At 38.9% G+C, this 22,153-nt stretch overlaps 1 protein-coding gene across 11 annotated transcripts in view; it reads left to right on the top strand.

The window, feature by feature from the left end:
* SYNE1 (spectrin repeat containing nuclear envelope protein 1) overlaps nt 1–22,153 on the top strand; it is a 472,738-nt gene that overhangs the window by 67,358 nt on the left and 383,227 nt on the right. For all 11 annotated transcript variants that reach the window (XM_047860298.1, XM_047860302.1, XM_047860305.1 and 8 more), the window contains exon 3: nt 15,808–15,869. In XM_047860298.1, the coding sequence (XP_047716254.1) occupies nt 15,808–15,869 (62 nt within the window). The remainder of the gene's footprint in view (nt 1–15,807; nt 15,870–22,153) is intronic.

Genomic DNA, 22,153 nt, shown 5'->3' with positions numbered 1-22,153 from the left:
CATGAAGGTACATAACATCATGCCTGCCGCATGATACCTTCTAAACAGATGATAGCTATCGTAACTACTTAAAAAATTTAAAAATGACACATTACTCTACAGATAAGCTTGAACACGTGAGGCAGTTCATTTGTGACACTGGCACTCAGCAGCTGTTGTCTCACGCGGAAGCCTCCGCAAATGGCCGAGTGGCCGCAGGTTCTGTGATCCAGTGACTTTTCATTTACGACGAAGGTCACTGCCGTCGCTCCAGTCCTGAAGCAATCACAAATGGCACACCCTCTAGGGCTCTGTTTATGACTGGACACCAAATGCAGGTCTTCCGAGTGGCTCATTGAACGTGTCTACGATCCAGGGTTGGATATGTTTGGGATTGGAATTTCCGACGTCTCCTCCTCAAACTTTGTGATTCAGTCTTATGTTTCAGTTTTACTGTTTTTGGCTTTTCTTTTGATAATTTTGCCTCCATTTTAGATTCAGGAACTTCACTGTTAAGATTGTAGCCCTCTTTGCTTCTGACGGGGACATGCAGTATAAAATGGAAGATAAGTAAGATTGTGTCCAATTACTGTGTTGTTTGGATATTGATAAAAATAGTGAAGAGAGAGAAAAGGAAAATTTAGATCCCAAGGTGTGAATGAGAAATAGTATTAGCAATATTTTCAAATATAAAATCCCTAAATGTGGGATTGTAATCCTAAACCTGCTTAAGGCAAAGGGCAGTATTTTGGTGAGAAAAAACCAAAAACAACTGAATTTTGAAGATCCTAGATAAGAAAAAGTCATATTTATTTGGAAAAACTATATGTGTTTTAAAGCCTAGACTAAATATTGAATGTAAAATATGTGAACGCTGTGATCAACTACTCTCTCCCAGCCCCAAATAAAACACTGTATGTTGATTGGTTGAAATACTAGTGTTGAAGTCCAGTTTAATGTTAGAATAGAGTGGTTGTACGAAGAAGGTATTTTAAGACATTTTCCGGTACCTGCTTTCCTTCTGCTACTCTTGTGTTGCTAAGTACTTAAACCAGGAAAAGATTTCAAAGTTGTGGTAGTTTTCTTGCAAAGTCAGGAGTTGGGCCACTTTTTACGATTAGGGAGCTACACGTGACAGGTTCGTCCAGGGTCAGCTTAAAACTTTTCCAAAGACTTCTGTGCTAACTGGAAGTAATCCTTCATCAAGGAGATCTGCTGTCCTCTGACTTTTATTTCTTATGTGACTTTTATTTGTAATTTATTAGAAAAAAATTTAGATGTAGAAGCAGCATGTTCCCCTGAGCTCCAATGCGAGCAAACAGTAGGGGTTGGCTTTCACTTTCTCTACGCTCAGGTTGCCTTTAATTTCGTAACTGCGGTCTTTTTTTTTTTTTTTTTTTATCTGCTCACATCTTCCATGTCACCGTTTGTTGTTACTTTCTGCTGCACGTGCAGAACCTGCAGCATCCTTCCTTCTGATTCCTGTTCTCCCTACTGCAGTAGGAGGGGCCACGCCATACTCTCCGATGGCATCCAGAGCTGGTCAGAGCAGGATGCTAGCTCACAGGAGGGGCGTGATGGTATTCATTAAATAAATGAATCAAACAATCAGCAAATAAATCTAGTGATAATTAGGTTAGAATAGGACACAGACTATCTAATTTCTGGCCATAGTTCTACAGATCTGTAGCCTTTATTCTAATTTATAGATTACTGGTATTTTTCTTAATTCTCACCATGCTTCATTTCCTTATTTACATCTCCGCTTAAAATACCTCCTGTGCCTACTAGGCCTGGTTCCTTGTGTGAATGGGATGAGAAGTAAACACGAAAACATGAGTAAATCCAACTGTTTTAAGGATATAAGGTATTTTCATTAATTCACAGGTTATCATTTTCTTATCATTAAAAAAAATTTTTTTTAATGTCTGTTTTTGAGAGAGAGAGATAGAGTGCAAGCAGGGGAGGGGCAGAGAGAGAGAGGGAGACACAGAATCCAAAGCAGGCTCCAGGCTCTGAGCTGTCAGCACAGAACCCGATGCAGGGCTCGAACTCATGAGAGGTGAGATCAGGACCTGAGGTAAAGTTGGGACGCTTAACCAACGGAGTCACCCAGGCACTCCTCTTATCAATGTTTATATCCACCAATCGTGGATATAAAAAAAGTGCCAGAAAACGGTGGATATGGTGACAGAAAAAAACACAAAAGCTCTGTTGAAACTATTCAAATGTATTGTCTCTATTTAGAACTAGAAGATGTTGGAGGAGGCCCCTGGTATGAACTGCCATAGTGAACTCTCATTATATTTATCACTTTTCTTTATTATTGATTATAATCCTCTGCAGGACACATCTTTATCATTGTACTTCCGTATCATACACACAACCCTTTATGCAAATGTCTAAGCTTTGTTTTCCTAGTCATAATCTTTTGAATTTGGGGAATATAATATGTTGGGAATACCACATGTTATGTATCACCTTCAATCAGAGCACCTTGGAGTCAGAGGCATTAATATTTCTGCAGAGAAAACTGTTAATTTTAACATTGGGTGGGATGAAGATTATAAATAGCCTCTTCTCAATTCAGGGGAGGTGTGTTTTTTTTCTCCCCACAAAATGATTTTATTAAAAATTTATGAAATTGAGGCCTAAAGGTTCAAGGCTGATATATCTGTTACATCCTCTCTCCCATATCTCCATCCACATGTGATTAAAATTCTTCCTGGAAAGAAAGCATTTTCCCCGCTATTGTATTGGGAGAGACTGTGGATAACAGCCTGGCACATTAGCTGATCTATGTGTCCTTAGAAACCCAGCCATATTCAAGTACCCTGCCCCAAACAAATACATTAAAATTCTCTAAATTTTTAAATTTTTTTTTTATATTTGGCTGAGTGACATGCTATATACTTTTCCTGGTCTGACAGTGATAAAATGTTTATAATGAACGTTAAATGTTAAAATGTTATAATCTTATAAATAAAAGGTTTAATGGTTAAAATTAAAATGCTAGAATGAATGGTTCAGGCTATATTTTTAACTAACCAACTAAAGCCAATCAACTATTTTTGTTTTATTTTTTTAGAGTTCTGAAAAAAGTTTTTTTAAAGGGTTAGAATATAGTAAAATAAGCCAAATACAATTTTAGGATATATATATATACCCTCTACCCCCCCTCCACCCATTCTGCACCACATAAGACATGAATTTCCAGATTTGAATGACACTGTACTTTGCCACTTCTTAAATAGATATATCTCAGTGTAAAGGATTTTGGCTTAAATAAATATATAAACTGTGGGAATAACCCAATATGATAAGGACTTTTTGGAGTAGTTAATTGAACAATCATAATTCATTAAATATATATATATATATATATATATATATATATTCACTTAAAACACACACACACACACACACACACACACACACACACACACACACATCTTCAAATATTCATACCAGTTTATTGCCATTGTCATCCATAGATGAAAAGGGCATAGTTTAGGTCACTGATTCTCAACTGAGGTGATTTTTCCCCCTTAAAATAATTGGCAATGTCTGGAGACATTTTTAATTATCACAATTTGTTAGGGGGGAGTGGGGTGCCCTGGGCATCTAATGGGTAGATGCCGGGGACCCTAATCATCCTATAATGTAGAGCACAGCCTCTCGTGGCAAAGTTTGATCTTGCTCAAAATGTCAGCAATGCTGAGGGATGAGAAACTCTCACTTAGGAGCTGAAATAATTATTTTTTTTCACATCCTTTGTGCCTTAGATTCATAGTGAGATAGTACTAAATTTCATAGAAGTAACTTTAATGAAACAGGGCTTTCAGAATCTGGTCATTGGTTTTACATAAAAGAAATACAATTCCAGTTCCAAAAATCTTAAGAGCAATATGTCTTTCTTGACATTTGCTTTACAAAAATTGAAGCAATGATGAGAGCACTCAACAGAGGCAAAACGCCCTAAGAATCCTCTTTACTCCTCTTTTTCCTTAAGCCCACTCTTCTGGTAGCTGTTTATCTTCTCCTCTCCTTTCCTTCTGTGTCGTCCCTGGTTAATCTATGCTTAACCATGCAGAGAATAACTTTGCACGTCTTGTTCTTTGCCACTTTTTTCTCTTTTACTCATCTGATAAGAACATCAAAGGCCCAGGAAGTGGACCTAACCAAGCAAGCCTAGAAACCTGTTGTAGAAGACAGAGTGACCCGGGGAGAAAAAGGAGGATTACTTGTGTGTCTATCATACAAGTAAATGCCTTTGTTTTAGTTAGTTGCTGCTGTGTAACAAATCACTCCAAACTTAAACTAATCATAATTCATTTTTCATAATCTGTGGGTTGTCACACTAGTTCACAGTTAAACATGGATGGTTTCCTAAGGACCATCTTACATATATCTAAGACAACGTGCCAGGCAGTGATTTAATCTCTTGGGATATAATGATGGGGAAAGTACTTTCTTGACATGAAGAATGTCTGGGTGTGGGAGAGAGGAGGTGACAGATGCATCAACCTTGAATCTTTTGGTCTCAGTTTGCTGGCTTCATCTGGGATGAGTGTTCATCTGCAGGGTTGGGTGAACTAGCTCCAAGATGACCTCACCCATGTGTCTGGAAGTTGGTTCCAGCTATACGATAGGGCATCTCAGTTCTTCTCCACATGGAATCTTGTCCTCCAATATAGACTTCTTTCCTTACATGGTGGTTTTAAGGCAGAAATCCAAGACAGCTAAAACAAACGGCAAGACTTCTTAGGCCTAGAATCAGATGAAGAAAGTCATTTTTGCTGTGTTATTGATCAAAGCAAGGTCAATACAAGATCAGATTCAAGGAGGGGGAAATCAATTCAACCCCTTGATGAGAGGAAAGACAAAGTCATCTTGTAAAAGAGGATGCATATTGGAACCAGAGGATTTTGTGGTCATAATTTAAAATCTGCCCTCTGGTCACTATTATTTATATTCTTTCCACATTAGAATACATTCACCTCCTCTCAAGGCCTCGGAAATCTCATCCAATGATGTCAACAAACTTCAAATCCAATGTCATGTGATCTGCATCTTGTCATTTGTCTGCATACAAATGAGGCTCCTCAAGTATAATTCTTCTAAATCCCCAGGCCTATGAACTAAAAAGAGAAGCGACTGCATCCATTCATCCAAAATGCAATGATGAGAGAGGAGCCAGGGCCATTGCAGTAGATGCCTCTGTTCAAAGAAGGGAAGAAGGGAAAAGAGATAACAGTCGTGGTCTGAAATAATTCTGAAATCCAGCCAGGCACGTGTGGCTAGTCCCTTTAATCCAGGGGCCAGTGACATTCCCTGTCTTTTTGGTAAGAAATGGTTCATGTTTATGGATGATTGCCTTCTTTTTAAAGAAAAAATTTTTTTAATTTAATTTTTTTTTTAGAGAGTAAGAGTATGAGTGGGGTAGAGGGGAGAGGAAGAGAGAGAGAATCTCAAGCAGGCTCCATGCTTAGCGTGGAGCCTGAGGTGGGGCTCGATCCCATGACCCTGAGATCATGATTTGAGCCAAAATCAAGAGTCAGATGCTCAACTTACTGGGCCACCCAGGTGCCCCTGGCTGACTGTCTTCTTAGCCTTCTTCCTCATCATATTAAGTGTGGTTCCAAAGTCTTGTCTTCATTTTGAACTGTCCTGTCCCTTTAGTACAAGGTGGTGGTGTTTTTGCTTAGCAGATTTGTTGACTTCCTAAAAATCTGCTTGGAGTCATTCTGTGCCACTCAAACCCCAAATTTAAAAGTTTTTGGACCATAGGTAAAGGCTCTGTGGTCAGTGCCCTCAAGCTTCTTAGAAGCTGGTTTATCTAGTTGAGAAGGTCATGTAGGCACTACCTTAAATCTTTCTGGGTTCTTAACAATGCAGCTTCCGAGTGTCTGCCTCTTGATTTCAGCTCATGTCATGATCTCACTTTCCATGGGTTTGAGCCCCATGTAGGTGCGGAGGCTGCCTGGGATTCTCTCTCTCCCTCTCTGTCTCTGCCTCTCCCCAGCTGTGCACTCAAACTCTTTCTCTCTCAAAATAGATAAACGTCAAGAAAAACAAAAACAAACCAACAATGGGTCTTACAGTCACGCTCTTGACTTATTGTTATCCTAAAACCCTGTTTTACTTTGCAAATATTTTTCCAGGAAAGACTGGGAATGTCATACTTTCTAATCCAATGCAAATGAAAAAGGGCCTTCTTTACTTCATCTCTCTCTCTCTCTTCCAGTATCTCAGAAGAAGCCAGTTGATACTGTCAGCTTTCTGCAAGGAAATCTCTCTAGTCGAATGCACAAGTTCAAGTTACTGCAGATGACAGAGTAGACAGTACATAAAATACACGTGGCTCTTCTGATCTCTGAGAGCAGAGTCTGCTGTCCTTTTCAGCGTCTGCTAATAGTTTCTTTCCAGCCTCCTCCCCACCTGGTCCCAAGGCCAACACCACATGTTTCAGATCTTTGTTAGAGCAGCACTAGATTCCCAGTAGCAGTTTCTGTTTCACTTAGTCTTTGCTAAAGCACCACCAAAACTTAATGGCTTAAAGTAGTAACACATTATGGTTTCTCATGTTCCTGTGGGTGGGCTGGGTGTTTCCTGCGCTGACTATGCCTGAGCTCATTTATAGAAATGCATTCCGCTGGAGCATTAGCAGGGCTGGTAGGTCCACTGACTTGGATGGCTGCTAATGGTGCTAGCTTGCACTTGGGGTGCCTCGGTTCTCCTCAACATGACTTTTTCCCTCTAGGGTGCTACGGCAGCTTCCTTGTGTGGTGGTCTCAGGGCAGAGCTCTGTACGAGCCAAAATGGAGCCTTTTCAAGGCCCAGCCTCAGAAGTCCTATAAAATCATGTCAGCCATGTTATTTGGTCAAAGCAAGTCTCAAGGCCCATCTAGACGCAGGGGGTGTGGCATCCACTTTGTGTCCGCAGGAGGAACAGCAAAATCACATTGCAAATGCTGTGATAATCCAAATGAGAGGAATTTGTGTAGATATTTTGTAATCAGCCATAGCCTGATTTTGTATTTTTTTTTCATTTATCCGTTTAATTTACCAATCTAAACATTGGATAATTATAAACGTTATTTCATTATGTTGAAATAGTCAACATACCTTGGACCCTACCCCTGTATAACAAAGTTAGTGATGATTTTAGTAACTGTAGATATACAACTGGGATCATATGATTCTGATCCCCAAACCAGTAATTTGGTTTTGACCATCTCATTGTGGCTGTTATTTAGTTAATAATGGTTACATTGTTACTCTATGCTTTTGTTGTTTTTCTGTCTGTAGCCATGTCATCTGGTTGTGCAAAAAGTCCAATCTACTTTCTACTTTAAAATTTCTTTCCAATTTTTACTGAGGTAAATTCTTCTGCAGAAGAATTCTTCTGCAGAAATAATGAAAAACTTTATTAGGTATAATTAGGAAATTATAATTTAAAATTTTTGTGTTAAATTAGCATTTATATTTTCAGGTAATGAAAATCTGTAAGACGTTTATTTAAGTCATCATTGTCATTCATGCACCTAAAGAATAGAATGACAATCTGCAAAACACAAGTTAATCATAGCCTATTGCAAGTTATCAATGTATCAATATTTTTGTCAAATATTAATATTTTTGTCAAATATTAATATTTTTGTCAAATATTAATATTTTTGTCAAATATTTTTGTCAAAGATTGCAGTTTCAGACCTGACAACTTTATCTACTTATTTAAGCAGTTTTTCTTGTTGGTGTTTTTTTCTTTTTTTTTAATTTTTGTTTAACAGTTATTTATTTTTGGGAGACAGAGCACAAGCGGGAGAGAGGCAGAGAGAGAGGGAGACACAGAATCTGAAGGAGGCTCCAGGCTCTGAGCTGTCAGCACAGAGCTGGATGTGAGGCTGAACCCACGAACTATGAGATCATGACCTCAGCTGAAATCAGGCATTTAACTGACTGAGCCACCCAGGCGCCCCTCTTGTTGGTAATTTTATATTAAGATGATATTAAGGATAAATATACCCAGGAATTCATTATTTTGATCTTTATGGTTGATCATGACTGATGAAAATAGACATTGTTATGTGAGTACCCATTTATGAAATGCTCTCTCTCTCTCAGAAAGAAGTTCTTATAGAAGATTTGTTACATACAAAGAACATGCTGAGGTTGTTGGAGGGGAGGTAGGTGTGGGGGGGATGGGCTAAATGGGTGATGGTCGTTAAGGAGGGCACCTGATGGGATGAGCACTGGGTGCTACTCCTGAAACCAACACTACACTCTATGTTAACTAATTTGAATTTAAATAAATACATTTAAAAAATATTTGTTAAATACATTGAAATATGCCAATTTCAATTATGTTTAGTATTTTTATTTTTATTTTTTAATTTTTAGTATTTTTAAAGTCACCATATATTAGAAGGACATTGGCATATATTTTAACTTTTTAAAATTTAAGTAATGCTATTTAAAAGCTAATGACCATGGACCTCTGTCTCACAGTTTTACATATTATGTATGGTAAATTCATTATATGTGGACTATATTTAATAAAAATACAACTAACATGTTTATAGGCAGCAACATTTTCATGATTGATTGCAAAGGCTCCACATAATCTAGGCTACTTTTTACTGTGGTCTCTTTGCTTGCACATACATGTGTAAGTCACTTGGGACAAACCACACTTGTGCAAAATCAGCAAGTCACTATTACTATGACTTAAGATTCACCAGGAGGAAAACCGTTGACTATAGTCAGGTGTGATAGTTTGTTAATGGTCAGATTTAATCACTGTTGCCAAATTGGGCCTCATTTCTGCATGTGTCATGATCTTATCCTGAAATGGCAAAATACCTAAGAAATCTATAACAGGACAAAGAAGTCTAGAAATTGAATGTCAGATCCTGCTCCCTTTATCTTTCACTTGTTTCTAGAGAGGGATAGTGCCTTGGAATGTCAGGATTATTTCTTATAACATCACCAGGGCCATGTTTGTGTAATAGCCTTCCTACAGAGACCTCTCTTAAGACCTACAAGGTTCCAACTCCTTAGGTCTCTCAGACCAACTGCCTTTGAAACAGAACCAGTTCCCAAAAATAAATAAACGTTGAAAAAAAAAAAAAAAAAAAATTAAAGAAACAGAACCAGTGATGGAAACCTCCAAGGTGAAGGACTTAGTTTTCATACCTACTGGTTTGGTTTGTTTGTTTTTGTTTTTGTTTTTGTTTTCTTTTTACCTCACACAGTCTGGCCTTTAGAAAGGAATCAAGGTTCAAATTTAGAGAGAAGGAGAATTGGAGCTGCTTCTGCCCAGTCATACATGGATCAAAACTTGGCCTTAAATGGGAGGCTGTTACGGGTTCCTATCTGTGGGGCACCCACCTCCTACTCTTTCTGGCTTCTGAAGCCTCACCTCGCTTTTGAGCTGACACCACTATCTTTTCTAGGCATTTCGTGATGCATTTGCAATGCACCAGAATCCTCATAATTCTCTCTCTGGAGCCTGCTACTTCTCTTTCCTTCCTTGGTTAGTGGCATCATTATCCAGTTGCGCATGATAAAAAAAATATAGACAGCACCCTTAGCTCCTGTCCATTTCCAATTGTTGCCTTGCAGCCATCTCACTTACCTTGTTCATCCCTGTTAAAAGAATTCATCACTTTTAACATGCGTTCTGCTAGTATAATCCTAAATATCCTCCCTGCTCCCAGCCTCTTCTTCCTCCAAGTAAGCTTCTACACTGCCACTGGAGTATATATTTCTGTGTCTCAGGTCTCATACGATCATGTCTTTGTCCTGTCCAAAACCGTTCGTGGCTTCCCGTCGTTCAGAAGATGGAGACCAAACTCCGTGGCAAGTGATTCAAAGGCTTTAAGAACCTGATTGTTACCTGTTTTCTAGGCTCACTTCCTTCTTTATCCTTCTAAACCCTCTCTGCTTTATAATTCAGCCATAACAGATTTTTACTGTCGCTTTAATACATCATGCTATGTTTTTAAGAGACTGCCGCTTTCTCCTAAAAAGCTCTCTACCTGCAAATTTCTACTTACCTGCTGATGTTCTATGTAACGACACCTCCTTTTTTAGCTTCTCTGACTCTTCCCGCCTGTGCCATTACCCTGTAAGAGAACTAGCTACTCCTGTATTTATGTTCCCTCAACATTTTATATGTTCCTCCATTATAGTAGCTGACACATTGCTTTGAGCTATTATTTCCATATTTGTCTTTTCCATTTATTACTAGTTCCTTAGAATAGGGCCTGTTTCTTAGTCTCTAGCACTTCCTTAACAAATGCATCCATTCATTTCTTTAGTAATTAAATCATCTACTATGCAATAATGAAGAAGACGGTGATGGATAAGTCAGATGTGGTCCGTGCCATATAATCTGAAATTTAGATTCTAGTGGTGGAAACGAATAGGTACCCAAAAGATGATGGTACCGATACTGATTTAGATGAGCACCAATACTGATAACAGCACCAATACTGATTTAGATGAGATATTCAGGAAATAAAATCCACAGCCGTTCCTTATGAGTTTGTTGGGTGGGGATGAGGATAAGTAAAGACCCAAGGAGGACCTCACACTGACTGGTTTAAGAACTAAGTGGATTTTAGTTTGTATTAATAGATATTAAGGAATAAAACTCTAAAAAAATTTTTTTTAGATTTATTTATTTTTAAGAGAGAGAGACAGAGTGAAAGTGGGGGAGGGGCAGAGAGAGAGAGGGAGACACAATCCGAAGCAGGCTTCAGGCTCTGAACTCTCAGCACAGAGCCCAACATGGGGCTTGAACCCATGAACCGTGAGATCACCTGAGCTGAAGTCAGCGGCTCAACTGACTGAGCCACCCAGGCGCCCCAGGGAATAGAACTTGTAAACAGGATTAACTTCTTGTTCTCTGTGATTCCTAGAACCGGAGAACTGAGTTTACATGTGTGACATAGACAGAGTTCTCTGCATTTACAACTAGTATACATGTTCACCTAAATGTCTTAATACATTAGTCTTTTTACAGTTTTGTTGGAAATATTTAGCATGCATACATATGAACACTTGGTAAGACCGTATCATGTTGTTCTAAAAAGCGGAAGATAGAAAAATCACTAGAAGATTAACAATTAAATACATTTAAATAATACTCTATTAAATATAACTACTTATACACAGGAAGAACTATAAACCAATATTGTAGAGATTAGTTCAGTGCATCATCAACGGCTTTATAAAGAAGTGTTATTGTTCATAATGCTGTTTTAATGCAGTGTGGTAGACATTCACTTCATATTTCATAATACTTCCACAATTTAAACATTTTATGCTGTTGTTATCAGATTTAACTACAAAATCCTGGACCAAATTATTTAGATTTTTATATCAAAAATGAGTATTTGCTGACATGATGAAGTTTTAGGAATTTTTCTTTACTTGGGGAATATCGTAAGTACAATCAGAAAACATTTACTTAGAATTCAGTTGGCTGTGTCTGAAAATATAAAAAGTAGATTGCTAGAACCCAGTTAACTGCTTTTGCAGCTGTAATATAAAAGGAAACATGTAAAGAATTTGACACATATATACAATGAATGCTACAAAAAAAAAAAAAAAAAAACAACAACCATAATTTGGGCTTTCTAAAAAAAGACCTTTTTTGCCAAAGTCTAAATATAAACTCAGAGATTTACCATCAGATGAAACCAGTACAATAGCAGTATTGTTTCGTTAAAGGTGAGAGTAGTAAAAATATAACAACTTAAAATCAGGAAGTAATATCAATAGTTTATTACATAAATTTCTAACTCATACACTAACACTGTGCTCATTTAAGATTTTAAAACACTGACATCTTGTAACATTAATAAAATTGTGTATAATCTCAAATTGAGTTTAAAAATTTATATACACTGTAACTGTAGTCTATTTTAAACCTAGAATTGGATTTTATATATTATGGATAAAGTCCTGAATTCTATCAAATCTGGTTTGATTAATTAAGATTATTCTGCTGCTGCATGACTTTATTCATAGAAGCTAAAGATTTTAAGGTCAAACTCAAATTGATTTAACTATGAATTTATCATTTTAATCTGATGAATATTTGATATGACTAATATGGTAATTCCCATGCTCTCCTTGGGCAGTAGTAGGATGGTGTAAGAACCTGACTGTGGAGACTAAAGCTTGGCTCTGCCTCTGGGTGGCTTTGGTAAAAATGCTTAACGTCTACGTGCCTTGGTTTTCTTGTAAAATGGCATTTATAACAGTTCTTGCTTGAAGACTTGTTACAGGAAGTAAATGAGTTAATATGGATGTATTACATATGGTATGTAATAATTTATTATTAAATCATTAAAATATAAAGGGATCATTAGAGAGAGAGGAAATATCAGTGCCTGGGTACACATGACACTAATACAATACTGTGTGTTAATTATACTGGAATTAAAATTAAAAAAAAAAAAAGAGAGAGAATACTTCTGAAAAATAAACAATACCGTGACTTTGCCAAGAATATTTCTTAGGGAAAGGAAATGTTAATAATTTTGATGAAAGGATGATTACATATATGTAGATTCATCCAGAGTATTTCCTTGCTGAGTCATTGTAAACCGACCAATTAATAATTACTTTGATTCACTGGGGAAATAACACTACTAGAAATAATTAAAAGCATTTGGAACCAGAAGATGAATTTGCATTATCACTTCCCATACTGCGTATAAGAAGATGTTAAGGGGGCGCCTGGGTGGCTCAGTCAGTTGAACATCCGACTTCGGCTCAGGTCACGATCTCGCGGTCCCTGAGTTCGAGCCCGACGTGGGGCTCTGGGTTGATGGCTCAGAGCCTGGAGCCTGCTTCCGATTCTGTGTCTCCCTCTGTCTCTGCCCCTCCCCCGTTCATGCTCTGTCTCTCTCTGCCTCAAAAATAAATAAACGTTAAAAAATAAATAAATAAAAAAGATGTTAAGACATTATGACTTATATTATCTTAGAGCACAGAATTTATATATTTTAGGTGACAACAAGCTGCTTTGGTGCTAATTGTTACACTTAGCATTTGCCAAATCTATCACATTCTTGATAAAATAAATTATTTTTCATTTGTTTCCTTTATACCCTTCCTTGGTGAAAAGTAAATACATGTTGAAGTGATATTTTTAAAATTTGAACTAAAGCATGTCAGTTTAGTATTTTAAAACTTACTTTCTGTTGTTTCCAGTAAATTCTGTTTTTTGCTCTACGTTTAGTTGTCACCTAATCCTTAATATAATAGGCCATTCATATCATGAAAGGCCTAAAAATAAATATTTTTGTCAGAGTCAGATATATCAGATACTCAAATGAAGACATGTAATAAAAAAATAATAAAGCAAATAAAATTATTAGAATTAAGTTTTCAGCAAAGTTTGACAGGACCTTGTCAGGGAGTCATACAGTTAATTCCATTACATTTTTCTTTTTCTGAGAACTCAGAGTGGCTGTATTTCCAGTTTGTTTTGTAGTTAAATTTGAGATTTTATCTGGGTTTTCCAAAAAGATATGGACAGAAATATTTTTATTTTTTTATGTTTATTTATTTTTGAAAAAGAGACAGAGTGCAAGCGGGGGAGGGACAGAGAGAGAGGGAGACACAGAATTGGAAGCAGGCTCCAGGCTCCTAGCTGTCAGCACAGAGCCTGACGTGGGGCTTGAACTCATGAGCCATGAGATCATGACCTGCGCTAAAGTTGGATGCTTAACCCACTGAGCCACCCGGTGCCCCTGGACAGAAATCTCTCATCTTCTTTCAAACTCAGCCTTTTAAATATCCCATATAGTTCTTAAGTTCTTTACAGAAAGAAAGAAAGAAAGAAAGAAAGAAAGAAAGAAAGAAAGAGAAGGAAGGAAGGAAGGAAGGAAGGAAGGAAGGAAGGAAGGAAGAAGGAAGGAAGGAAGGAAGGAAGGAAGGAAGGGAAGAGGAAAATAAATATCAGTGCCTGGTACAGAAAAAGTATATGCATTATTATTTGTTTTTGTATGTACTTGAAAGTTTTAGAAGTGCATGCCTAAAGTACATTAAAGATAATGGTATTCTGCAAGTTCTTCGGATATATTCAAAATTTCTCCAAATTAAAATGTTACTAATTTTCTTCATTCCTTCATTGCACAGTACTTTTTTCTCATGTTTGTAGGCATTGGGAACAAAGTTACTGTCCTCATGGGGGTTATATTCCCATAAGCAGTCAGATGTTCTCACTTGAAGCCCAGAAGAGGTCAGCTCCAGGGATGTGGATCTGGGCACACCAGCCCTCAAAGGGCAAAGAATTGAAATGATGTCTTGTTCAACTGTGTTCCTCCCAACATCTGGTCTAGTGTTTTATAAACAGTTGACACTCAGTAGATGTTGTTGGAATGAATAAAATTCACCTTTTCTTAAAAGGAGTTAAACTGGCCCCTCCCTCTCTGGCCTTCCTATCTTTATGCCTCTAATTAAAACCTTCTTGGACCCTACTTCTTTTTGCATCTGATGTGAATTTTCTCTTGGTTCATAAGAAATTACCACAAACTTAGCATTTTAAAACAGTTTTCTTTTATCATCCTCAAAATTGGTAAGTCAGGAGGCCATGCACAGCTTGGATGTGTTCTCTGCTCAGGGTCCCGCAACTCGGCCATCAAGCGGACAAGTCTGCCATGTCAGCTAGGTTGCATTTTTATCTAGAGGCTGAAATAGGGAAGAATGCACCTTTGAACTCATTCGGGTTGTCAGCAGAATTCATTTCCTTGTGGCTGTGTGACTGAGGTCCCAGCTGCTTGCTGACTTTTGGCTGGAGACCACCCTTCCCTAAAGGCGGCCTGCTCTTCCCTGTCACACGGCCCCCTCCATTGTCAGTTCACAACATGGCTATTTGCTTCCTCCAAGCCAAAAGGAGAATCACTCCAGTTGGCCAGGATGGAATCTAATACAGAGTCACATGTCTATAGGTGTGACGGCCCGTTGCCTTTGCCATATTCTATTGGTTAGAAACAAGTCACATGTACTGCCTGTAGTCTGCCTACACAAGGGTGTGAACCCCAAGGGGTGGGATCTTTGAGGGTCACCACAAGAGTGTTCACCACACTCCCCAGATGGTTAAGTCCCTGTAATGCCTCACATACACAGCTCTATCTTATGACATTACTGTAGAACCCTCGACTATGCACCTGCCTTGCTTGCTGTCTCCACTTCTAGCTATTTCATGGCGGGGACAATGCCCTGTTGTTTTCTCTCTATCTCTTTGCACCTAACATAAAACTTGGCACTTGGTTGGTCTCAGTGAACTTTTTCAGACAGCTTTATTGGGGTATAATTGTATAGTGAACTGTCAATAAGTGAATGAAGGTTAACATTGGGCTAACATATTGAAAATTTTGAAGCATTTGCTAATAATGTTTAAAGGAATAGTCTAGGGGCGCTTGGGTGGCTTACTTGGTTGAGCGTTCGACTTCAGCTCAGGTCATGATCTCACAGTTTGTGAGTTTGAGCCCCATATTGGGCTCTGTGCTGACAGCTTAGAGCCTGGGGCCTGCTTCGGTGTCTCCCTGCCTCTCTGCCCCTCCCCCACGTGTACTCTGTGTCTCTCCCTCGCAAAAATAAATAAAAATTAAAAATTTTTTTACGTAAATTGGAAATAGTCTACTTGGAGTTGTACTGTCCCTTCCTCAAGACAACAATTGGCAAAATGGGTTAGGAAACAAAATAATATGATTATTTCTAGAGTTTGTAACTGAATGTTTTTTAGGATATGACTTCATGGTATACTGTGTTACCTAACTAGATTTTTTTTTTTTCTTCTAGATGAGCAAGAGATAGTACAAAAACGTACTTTCACGAAATGGATCAACTCGCATCTGACCAAGGTAAAGGAAATTACCCAGAGTTCTATGTTTACTTGGTTGGAGCTGATAAATCACTGAATACCAAGTGTAATAAAGGAATACTCTTAACGCTCTTATCACTAATACTGATCAATGATATCAGCAGTTCTGTCAGCTTAACCGTTGCCTACATGTGGCATTTGCTAACATTGCCTCTGAGAAGAAATGAATGGGCAGCTAGAGTCATGAGGTCAGTTCTTCATGTCAATGCTATGAATTCTGATGAAATGTTTTGTTCAGTTATTTCTTCTGTAATAATGTGTATGTCATATGAAAAGGAGAATTTGTGAGGTGCCTGGGTGGCTCAGTTGGGTAAGTGTCCGACTCTTGATTTCAGCTCATGTCATGGTCTCACAGTTCGTGAGATTGAGCCCCATGTTTGAGTCTTTGCTGATAGCATGGAGCCTGCTTGGGATTCTCTCTCTCTCTCTCTCTCTCTCTCTCTGCACTCCCCCACTTGTGCTCTCTCCCTCTCTCCCTCAAATAAACATTTGAAAAGGAAAAAAAGGAGAATTTGTGCTGAATTTTGGTTTCTTTTTTTAATTAATGTATTTAAATTCAAGTTAGTTAGCATACACTGTAATATTGGTTTCAGGAGTATAACCCAGTGATTCATCGGTCGCATATAACACCCAGAGTTCATCCCAACAAGTTCCCTCCTTAATGCCCATCACCCATTCAGCCAATTTCTTTTGGAACAGAAAGAAGCAAGGAGTGGTCTGTCCTGAGCACAGAATTTAGTATGAGTAGATTATGACAGGATTTGGGTTCTCTTCTTAGGTGCCTTTAAAAAAAGAGTTTTTTTAATGTTTATTTTTTTAACGTATTTTTTTTTTTTTTTTTTTTGAGACAGGGAGAGACAGAGCATGAACAGGGGAGGGTCAGAGAGAGGGAGACACAGAATCTGAAACAGGCTCCAGGCTCTGAGCTGTCAGCACAGAGCCCGACGCGGGACTCGAAGTCACAGACCAAGAGATCATGACCTGAGCTGAAGTCGGCTGCTTAACCGACTGAGCCACCCAGGAGCCCCAATGTTTATTTATTTTTGAGAGAGAGCGGGTAGGTGGGTAGGGAGGGGCAGAGAGACAAAGACACACACAGAGAATCAGAAGCAGGCTCGACAAAGCATAAGAGACTGTTAAAAACTGAGAACAAACTGAGGGTTGATGGGGGGTGGGAGGGAGGGGTGGGTGGGTGATGGGTATTGAGGAGGGCACCTTTTGGGATGAGCACTGGGTGTTGTATGGAAACCAATTTGACAATAAATTTCATATATTAAAAAAAAAAAGAAGCAGGCTCGAGGCTCTAAGCTGTCAGCACAGAGCCCGATGCGGGGCTCAAACCCACAAACTGCGAGATCATGACCTGAGCTGAAGCCCGATGCTCAGCCTACTGAGCCACCCAGGCGCTCCTCTTCTTAGGTTCTTTGACAGCCAAGTAACTGTGGTGTCAGGACACTAAAAAGACTAATCATTCTGAGATTTTCCATACCAACATGAGGTTGTATCAGATGACTGTGTATTTGCACATTGTAATGACTTTGAACATAAATGCTACTATAAAACAAATTCCAATACAGCTATACTACAATAAAATTGGTCTCGTAAATATGCAGTTGAAAAAAACATGTGAACCAAAAAACATTGCATTTGTAAATGCAGACAATTGTCTGAATTCAGTTAATGGATCCTTTGCTGCGAGTGGTACCTCCCTACAGTGTTCCAGGCATAACCCCATGAGCAGCTTTTGATCAGGGACTTCCCCAAAGCGTCTTTTACAGTTCAGAAGCAAACAAAGCATGGCGATTTATTGCGGTCCCATTGTACAAATTAACTGCTCACTGTGTGTCTAAGGTAGGCTTTGGAGAGAGGAAAACGTTGGCAAGACACTTTCCCAGGCCTTGAGAGGCTCACAATCCAGTTAGGACAGAAGACTAAACAATGTGTCTGGATTTGGTAAACTGGGATTGTATCTCCTTTCATTGCTTTCCAGAAGTCCCTTGATGAGAAGAGAATTCTCTGACATCGTGGTTGCCCCCGGAATCTGCCCTGTGAAAAGGCAGTAAATGCCTCCGGGGGCTCATTTTCTCAGGTCTTGGCTGGTGCCAGCCAGTCATTACTTTGCTACAGAATTGTCATCAATTGGGGAAGATTATTTTTTTTTTTCCAAAATGAAAATAGAGTTATTGTTTTTCTTCACATTGTTAAGAAAGTTACATGCTAATTGTAATAGTAATAACAACCCTCTTACAGTGTAAAGAAAGTAGAAATCAGCTCAAATCTCACGATCTTCACCTTAAATCATCACCATCACGTTGATCACCGTTTTTCTACACCGTTTTTTTTTTTTTTTAGAGACAGGGAGAGACAGAGCATGAACAGGGGAGGGTCAGAGAGAGGGAGACACAGAATCCGAAACAGGCTCGAGGCTCTGAGCTGTCAGCACAGAGCCCGACGCGGGGCTCGAACTCACAGACCGAGAGATGGACACTCACAATTTCACAAAAATGATTTGCAGGATACTGCTGTGTATGCCTCTGTTTCACTCAGCCCATATTTCCGTGTTAGTGGATACGGAGCTATGTAATAATTTTAATGGCTGAATAATATTGTATTAAAAATATAATTACTTATTATAAATCATAAATTAGCCTGTAGCCTATTGATGGTCATTTAAGTGGTTTTCAATTGCTTAATGTTATATACATTCTTGGAGGTTAACAGTGTTTCCTAATCTAACTGGCAAAAATATTTATTTATAAATATTTATAATTATAAATTATAAGTTACAATTTATAATTAACTTTTTCAGATTTTTAAAAATAGGAGTTGAGGGACACCTGAGGGCTCATCGATTAAGAGTCTGACTTTGGCTCAGGTCTTGATCTCATGGTTTGTGGGTTCGAGTCCCGCACTGGGCTCTGTGCTAACAGCTCAGAGTCTGGAACCTGCTTTGGATTCTGTGTCTCCCTCTCTCTCTGCCCCTCCCCCACTTGTGCACACACACACACTCTCTCTCTCTCTCTCTCTCTCAAAATTAAATAAACATAAATTAGTTTTGAATAGGAGTTGAATATCTTTGTGAAAGTTTTTCAAGTAGAATCCTTGGGATACACTCATCTATGTACTGAATACTTAAAAAGAGGGGAGATCCGAATGTATGCCATGGTGCACAGTATATGAAGGGCCTTTGTGAAGGGACTAAATGCCAAGAGCTTGTTTTCAAATATCATTGTTTTACTATTGCTCCAAGTTACTTTACATACTTACGTGATAACTGGTTATTGGACTAGGCTCTACCAATGTGCATTTTTTTCCATTCTGTTTTCCAGCCTTGCTTTGTAAGCTCACCCCTGTAATTTCTCGTCTAAATATCTATAGCCCTACCTTTACTGGGTAGTGTCAGCCTTTCTCATTCATGAAGTCATTTCTGACCACAGGCGAAGCAGTGAGGCTGTCTGTCCCCTAGCAAACGCTCCAAGCGTGGTAGCCTTGCCCCTGCACCCCTCCTCCAGTGCCTCCCCCCTGCCTTCTCTGGTCTTCCTGCCTGTAGTGCAGTAGAGGGCAAAGTCTTAGCCCTTCTCCAGAACCTGTAGCATAGGTGGAGAAGTTTAGCATGTCTTAAAATTATTTTGAACTGTATACCTCGCCTTCCCAACACCCGTGTAAAGTCTTTAAGGCATATGCTAATTCTCAGAATTTCTTTATAAATCTTAATAGCTCTAAGCACAGTGCTGCGTACCAGACAGAGGTGATTAATACAGCAACAGCAAAGAGTCTATCTTTTCTTATTTTGTTAGAATTGTAAGGCTATCTATCACCTGGGGAAAATGATTAATCTCTGGTATTGGGCCAAGTGTTTTACACAGGTTATTTTATTGCACACATCTTCATATACTTCGTAGTTGGTGCTGCTGAGATTTTAATCCAGACCTGAATCTAAAGTCCACGTGCTTTCCTGACTTTACACATTTTTACATCAATGGTATTGTTTTGAAAACCCCAGAAACTTATTACTTCCGCAACTGCTCCATTATTATCTTATGTAATAGAGATTTTTTGTTTGTTTTTTTCTCTTCTGTATTTTGATTTCTTTCTTTCTTGAGTCACCTTGAAAAAAGAAAACTGAAGCATAAGAATGATACCTATACTTGGCATCCTGAATTTATTTATACCGCCATGGTAGTACCTTGCCAAACATAGCTAAAACGCTCAAATTCATTTGAGAATATATTCCTTTCTGGACTCACTTATATTTGGAAAACATTTTGAAAATCAAATCTGACCCATGACCCTGCCTTGGCAGAGTTTTAGAGTATCTATGTATAGAGTCAATGTTTGTCTGCATTTGTCTTAGCAACTAATCACATGATTCCCAACTCATTCCTTTCTCTTTCCCATCCTTTGCCCACCTTTGTCCTTTTTTGAGTGTTCTACTTCCAGCCCTTTCTCATTCCCCCACCCACCTGTCTCCTATCCCTGCACCATATCGATCTTTCTGTCCCATCTCTTCCTCCATTATACCTCCAAGCAACCCCCTTACTGTCTCTATCTTAATTTCCCCATTCCTATCTTTATCCCCATTTCCATCTCTTTCTGTCTGGACCCTAAACCCTGCAAAAACACATGCAACCTGCGTATCTTGGGCTTCACAGTCCCTGAGGTCACCTTTACTTGTACACCCAAACTGAAATGGCAGCACACACTTCCCAATCCATTGCAATGGGCTCCCTTCTGAGAATGTTAATATCTCACTTGCAACAGAAAAAAAGGTCAACTTCGTATCTTTGATCTGACCCCTGAATCAGGACATTGTGCCACTTTTCGAACTGCTGCATGGTAAGACTTGTTCCCCAAGCCATTCTGTGATGCCTGAGCGTGCTTGGTCCCATCACTCTAGCACCTTATGGACGTGGAACCCAGGCACGCATGTGGACACACACGTACACGTACATCTGTGGTCAGCTAAGCTTTCGCAGAAGTTTTTGTTATGCTGAGAGTCTTATCACGTCTCTTGTGAAAGCAGCTTCTTGAGTTTTTGGTCCTTGGCTCCCCATCACCAATTAGCAACACCCAGGCTTTCAGTCACAGGGAAGGCCATACTCAGGCTACAAACATTTCTCACTAGAAAAAATAGCCCACAAATAAGCAACTTGACCTGTCTCAATGTCTTTTTTTTAATCCACCAGAGCTTTTTGAAACACCCTTTCTCTCTTTCTTCTTGGTTATTAAATAATCAAGGTAGTGGCTTATACTACAACTAAGAGATAGTCTGCTCCCAGCATGGAGACCTGAATTCTGTCGGCTTTCAAAGAACTGGGTCCCTTGTAGTTTGTTGGATCAGATTGAGTCTGGTTTGATGTGTTGTTTGTGTGTTTGCTTGTTTACTTTGTCCAACAAATACACAACAAATTTAGACCCTGTGTTAGTCAGCTCGGGCTTTTATAACAAAATACTGTAGACTGGGGGGACTTAAAGAACATTTATTCCTCATAGTTCTGAGCCTGAGAAGACCAAGATCACGTGCCAACAAGGTGAGAGTCCTCTTCCTGGCTGTGTCCTCACCTGGCAGAGAGAGAGGGAACTCTGGTCTTTTTTCCTCTTCTCATAAGGACACTGGTCCCATCCTGGGGGCATCATCTCATGACCTCAGACACATGTAATTCCTTCATAAAGGCCCCTCTTCCTCTACTATCACACTAGAGGCTTCAACATGGATTTGGGGGACACTCAAACATTTAGTCCATAGCAGGCCCCAAGTTCATTCTGAGGTCTGGCCTGAAGCACACGAGTATTTCTTCCAAATTTATAATAAAGGAATGGGAACGCAATCCCGGCATGATGACATGAACGAGCTTGTCTCCTTTTTCATTTCATTCATTTCAACCCCTGTAGTAGTGCATAGCTCTGTGCTTTGGGTTCATTTCATATCATCTCAGAGCCAAACTACTTAAAAGAGTTAAAATGCATTTTATTCCTATGTTGTGTTTGTTCCCCCTACAATTTTCTGTTGAAATCTACCAATAAAGGTGAGAAAATGACCCAGGTTGAAAATACTTTTTGTGCTAGTAACCAAGATACTAGTCTTGTTTCACCTATTTATTATGGTACATAATGTGCCAAGTTATTTTATCTCTAAGAACAAGAAAGGAGAAAATTGCTAAGTTGGGAGGAAAAAAAACAAGAGTTTCAACTTTTTCCTAGAATGCAAGTTGTAAATATTTTGCAGGATGTCAGTTGTCTGAGAGCATTTGCATAGTAGTCATG

The sequence above is a fragment of the Prionailurus viverrinus genome, chromosome B2, assembly GCF_022837055.1.
Source record: "Prionailurus viverrinus isolate Anna chromosome B2, UM_Priviv_1.0, whole genome shotgun sequence".
Taxonomy (NCBI): domain Eukaryota; kingdom Metazoa; phylum Chordata; class Mammalia; order Carnivora; family Felidae; genus Prionailurus; species Prionailurus viverrinus.
The sequence above is the reverse complement of the archived record's forward strand: the minus strand, read 5'-3'. Positions and strand labels throughout refer to the sequence as shown.